General features: G+C 35.1%; 1 protein-coding gene across 1 annotated transcript in view; it reads right to left on the bottom strand.

Moving 5' to 3' along the window:
* Window positions 1-2,253: 2,253 nt before the first annotated feature.
* DOCK2 (dedicator of cytokinesis 2) overlaps window positions 2,254-6,000 on the bottom strand; it is a gene marked incomplete at its 5' end in the record, with an annotated part of 189,235 nt that continues 185,488 nt past the window's right edge. Inside the window, 3 exons of the mRNA XM_084295002.1 lie at window positions 2,254-2,560; window positions 3,924-4,066; window positions 5,119-5,239. Of these exons, the coding sequence (XP_084151128.1) occupies window positions 2,486-2,560; window positions 3,924-4,066; window positions 5,119-5,239 (339 nt within the window). The 3' untranslated portion in view covers window positions 2,254-2,485. The remainder of the gene's footprint in view (window positions 2,561-3,923; window positions 4,067-5,118; window positions 5,240-6,000) is intronic.

Below are 6,000 nucleotides of genomic sequence, written 5' to 3'. Positions count from 1 at the left end.
CAGCAGCCAAAGCCTAACCCTATCCTGAAGTAAATTTCTACCCTTTGTGATTCACTTGTATATACCTATTAAAAAAAAAAAAAAAAGTCAAATAAGGTTGGATGCCACCTGAGAATACCCTCTTCTGCATACATGAGCTAAAGGCCTGTTCAGCTTTTGACAGAAATTACAATAATTAGTGTTGAGATTTATGCTTTAAAATAGATGTTACCAGTTTGGCACACTTGTACTTCATTATTTCAGGGCATCACTTGCTGTTTATTTGGACTAAATGTCAACATGCACAGTTTCTGGAAACTTGTGAGTGGCTGTGGAGTTTGATGTTCAAACAACATCCTTTAAATCTCAGGTCCATGTATGCTTTGTTCTTGACAAATATTTTTTCTGAGTTATTTTTGTTTTTCTGATCAGAGTTGATTTACATGATTTCAAGCTTGAAATAGATCCAAGATCGGGCTGGCAAGAGTTTGAATCTGTGGTACTGGACAAACTAATATGATTTTTGTTGATATTTGGTAAGTTAAATATGAATCTAAACCCTGCATTGAAAATTACACTAACCAAATCAAAACACAAGCCTGACCCTTGAACCTCAACAACAAAATACTCAACACAAAACTTCCTTTTGATGTTGTTTTCCTGGCATTTGTTTCTGGGCTCTTTTTATTTTTCCACTCTTCATACATTTTTATCTTAAATTCTAGTTCATATAACAGATTGAGCTAAAACTCCTCCATTCCAATCTCATGTAAAAGCATAGCTACAAGACAAAATAAGCAGAAAATGTCTAAGGTATCTTTACAAAATAAACAGATGTTAAATCATTTCTCCTCACTCATTACCCGTAAAACAAAACCTTTTCTTCAGAAAAAAAAAATATTTTGTGATATCAATATTTCTTCAATGAATCTGCAAATAATCGTGAAAGACAGCTTGAGTACTCTCCTCTTTCTTCCCCCAGGTTAGCAAGATGCAAAACATGTCCCCCTCAGCTTTTCACTGAGATACCTACCCAATTAAACTGAGTTGGTTTTTCTAGAAAAGTTTTGTTCTTCGTTTATGCTTCTTCAGAAGCATTTTCAAGTTGCTGTGAAAGGCAAATGAAGAAAGAAAAAAAAAAAAAAGTGCCAATTTTCATGACAAAAATCCTATAGTTAGTGTTAAAACTGGACTTTTTTTTTTCTCTCTCTCTCTCTCTCTCTCTCTCTCTACTGTTATTTTAGGCAAAAATTTGTTTTGGTGAAGTATTAGCTTCAATGGCAAATATTTCAAACTTCTCACTTGCTAATTATTTCTGTAGAAAACAGCCTCAAACTGACAACTAGCAATGAGTCTAAGCTAATTAGCTTATTTAAATTTAAACGTAAGACTGTTTAGAGCAATAGTTAGGCTTAGAACAAACCGAAGTTGCCTTTCTGTTGATTCTATCACTCAGCAAGAATAATGTTAATCTCTTTCTCTTACCCAAACCCATTTAAATGGCAACTTTTAATTTTGGACAATATACTTGCCTTTAGAAATAACTGGCAGGTTTAAAGAAAAATGAGATGCTGACCTGTGCTGTCTATCTTCATGCTGATAAGGCATTATCTTCCAACTCTGCCTCTTAAGTTGTAGGGACACAGAAAACTTATTTGGAAAGCAGAAGCCTTGGGCTTTTAGAGTTCATTTGATGACAGTAAGATGCTATTAAACACATATGTGATGACATCTAGAGATTCCAGTGAGAAAGGTTCAAGGCAAATAAAGTTTTATTATTTTATTGATGAACAGTAGAAAAATGCAGCTTGTATCTATCATACTGATGGATGTAAAATCAACTTGTACATGTGTAAATAAACTTTTGCATGTGTTCAATACAGTACCCGCTACTCTGAAAATAACTTGGGCATATGGTGTCAGAATCATGGACATCACCCTGAGTAAGATTTGAGGATATAGAGCAGTGCGTTGGGAACAGCAGAGGGACCCAAGGAGTGTAAATCCAACTAGGGCCACAGAGCACACTCGAAGTGACTATTTCGTGCTGAGCCATCAGTTGCCTTGACAACCTTGCCAGCAGTAGTTTAAAGATAAGTGGAGTGTGCCTATACAAGCTGCACAAAAGGATAACTTCTGTGCTCTTTGAAAAGAACAGGATAGGACTTACATTATACGGCAAGCACTGCAGATGGCCTTTTAACATCTTTCTTCCCAGGAGTGAGTTTTATCACCAGGGAGCACACAATGATTTGTATAACCACAGGCTCAATAAACTTTCATTTTATATCCTAGTGAACCCATCCTGGAGTATTTGCTTGAAACATTATTCCTGTATTTATATCACATAACTGATCAGAACCCTGAATACTGTTTATATTCTCCCTCAGTCACCTGTTATCGGTGCTTTTCTTTACAGTAGACAGTTGTCTAAAGTAGGATATATACATACATGTATATATAATTATTTTTGGTTGAAAAGTGGTCATTTAATTACAGGAATTAATTACAGATCTGTAGATGGAGATTTGAAATGGTGCTCCACAGAGTATTTTCCATCTTCTAGAACTTTGGAAATACGCTGCAAAAAAAAAAAAAAAAAAAAAGAGAGAGAGAGGAACTGAGTGCCATATGTTAATATGATTAATGTTTTTGCTTTCAGTAATATTTATATTAATTATTAGATTTTTTCCTTAACCTCTGACTAAAGAAAAAGGCATTGACCAAATCCTGGATATTTTAAACTTGTTTCCCTACTTTGCAAAACTATAAATCTGTATTTAAACCTGTCCACGTGATTTCAATGATACAGTGGCAGCACTATAGAAGGGAATTAAGTGGATTTATTCAATGCTTTTTCAGACTTCAAAAATAGGGACATTTTTTCCATTTTATATTCTGTTTAGGTTTGAATGTGTGTGGATGAGATCATGCTGAAAAGCTGTTACTCCTCAGTCTTAAAAGAGCATTACCTGATAAATCAAACATAACTGAAACCCTACAGGCTTCAAATTAAGAGTATTCTTGTTCTTACTAGGAAAATACGAGTATGAAAATACCCAAATGCTGATTAACCTTCCTAAAGGTATCTCTTTTTTTTTTTTTTCTGTAAAGACTCCACTAACTAATTGATGAATATGAAAAGTTTGAAATATGAAATATCAGCACAGAGATGATGTGTAAAATATTACAAGTGTCACAGAATGCTTAGATACTACACGTAAGTAGATAACAGCATCTGCATTGAATTTCATCCTTCCACTACCTGAAAAAATAGTAAAACTTTTGAATCTTGATAACTCCACTGAATAGTTAGATAGCAATATATAGCTGTATTTTTGTTGTCGTTGTTTAAATTCAATGGTGTTTAATTTTTTTTTTTTTGAAATTTCCACATAAGCCAAAGAAAAGTTTACTACACAGAAAGAAGGTCAATTGTTTAAAGCAACACGATTTACACTCCGGTGTAAGCCAATTTCTACTTTCTAATGATCATCCCTAACACCAGAAACTAACTCACACTCTGAATGTTTTACTGTATATGCTACCCTTACCTTACTCTGATACTAGTGTAAACTGCCCAATGTAATTAAATTGAACAAGAAATAATTGCTTTCCTCTTTTGCTAATAAGTGTTACATAATTCAGAAAAAATCGGTAGGTCAAATGAGACCTCTTGTGGAACAGATGCAGAACTGCACATCTGTGCCTTTGTTAAACGTATGAAGTACATTCTTATTCCAGAAAGCACAGCCAGGGGCAAATGTTTCTTATGCACAGTTTCCACTCCTCTCTTTGATAAGAGAAGTAAGGAAAAAAAGATAAAAGTTTCACTTACAGTCTTATGGAATTTTAAATCGACTTGATTTTCATAGCTTAAAATATCTGAAGAGGTAACACTCCCCCCCCCCCAACACACAGAATTTACCATTGTCAGAACTTACCATTGTTTTAAATAACTGGTTCACTTTCTTTTTTTTGACGGTTCTCTTGTCACCATCTGAGGTGGAAGGAAACACTGGCTGACTCAGCCTATGTGATGCAATTGTTTCATCAGGTGACACAGGGCTGACGGACAGAGTTAATCCTTAGAACAGAAACAGATTGGTTGAAAAGAAAAAAAAAACGATAGAGTGCAATACAAAGTAGAATTTGAAATAAACTACTGCAATTACTAGAGAGAAATGAGACTTTTACAATCTAACCTTATTCTCAGAATACAAAAATAAGCAAAAATTTCCCCATTTTAACACTAAACTTCATTACATTGAAAGTGAACAGTGAAAAAAAAATCAATACATTTGTTCAAAGAAGAAAAATACATATAGATAAAAAGAAGAAGCAGCAGGCTATGACAATCTGGGCAGGAAATTACTGTTGCATTGTACTAAATGTCTGTTATAGGCATCTGGAAAGATAGAAACAATAACAGGGCTAGATGAAGGGCAGGCTGAGAACTGGATGTGCTATGGAAGTAGATGGGGGGAAAGGATACTGAAATCATGCAACGTTTTCTCTGTATACCTTGACCTAGAAATGAGTTCCACCTTCACTTACAGTTTTCCCTTCTTTATCACACAGTTATCACGCTTTCTAGGGGGCAGTTGTGTTACTTCATTTCCCCTTCCTCTTGCTGTGAGCAAGGCTTACAAGATTCCTCTCTAATATTAACAGCATCAATTGAAACTCCTAATACTGGGCAACCTTTGGGGAAATTCATCTGCCAAAGCAAAAGGATTTGAAACAAAGAAATGCTCTGTATCTAACACACTGAGCTGTAACTGAAGACTACAGAACCCCTTCCTTCTGCAAGCGAGGCCCTTCAGATGAGGGAAGATAAAAAATCCTTGCCTCTTTCAAGGCATGTTGAATGTTCACACTATAAAAGGAAGCAAAATTAAGAGCTCCAGAAATAAGACTTTCAGTATGTTACTACTAGGCAGCACAGAGTTATCAAGCAATAGTAGCAGTCCAGCCTCACGTGTACAGCACACACTTAAATTGTAGTGTTTGTCTTAGAGCCACAGAACCACACAGAGACAGCTACCTGCTTCTGCTTGGAGCAAACACTTCAGTGCTACATTTTCTTAAGTAGCCAAGAAATGAAGAATGCTCATCATCTTACTATAAGCAGCTTACCCGGAATAGTTGGCATAGAACGACTGACAGAGCTCATCTGCTTGAGGACAGATGTCTTCTGAGGTGCCACTACATGCTCTGAGAGGTTGGTGTCACTCATGAACTCATACTTCCTTGACAGCTGTTTAATAACAATAACAATAATAATAAAAATAAGAAAAGCCCTTAATGATGAACTAAGATATGCAAAACAAATATCTAGGCAAAATAATGTTTTGTGAAAAGCATATAAAATAAATAAATAAATGAATGTGCCCAATCCTAGTTCTTTGTGGAATTTCTAGTTAGATTAATACTTCTCATTTGACATAGAAAAAACATTACTCTAAAAAAGGTAGCTAAAAGAGATTATGTAATCTGGAAGTGTAGAATGGTGTTCCTACCATCTTTGGTATGTCATCAGCCAGCTTTGACTGTGTTTTGCAAGGTAAAAATAAGTTTTGAAAATATTTTTCTCTATTAAATTAATGTAGTAGCAAGCTTGGCTGTTACAAGGCTTGTCACTACTTTCCTGAAGCAATAAATAAATAAATAAATAAATAAATCCTGCAACACTATACACAGTTAGGTGGATCTGTACGTAATGTAATCAAAGGGCAAAGATGCTACTTGGTTTTGTATACTACTGCTTCTCAAAACATGCCTGCATGCTTCCTGTCTCTCTTGTATGAGAGCATGAGACAATCACAATCCTCTACAAGTTTCACTACAATTCAAAGCTCAAAGACTAGGGACATGTGGCAGATTGCAGGATCTAGCTCAAAGTAATTCTTCCTTCATTTCTGAAAATGTGTTTGCTTTATTGTAGCTTCTTTCAGCTAAGACACATAAAATATTTCAACTCAAATACTACTTGGAGCACTGCTCTTCCACAAGTAATTA

Source organism: Netta rufina (assembly GCF_964035555.1).
Source record: "Netta rufina genome assembly, chromosome: 14".
Classification (NCBI taxonomy): Eukaryota; Metazoa; Chordata; class Aves; order Anseriformes; family Anatidae; genus Netta; species Netta rufina.
The sequence above is the reverse complement of the archived record's forward strand: the minus strand, read 5'-3'. Positions and strand labels throughout refer to the sequence as shown.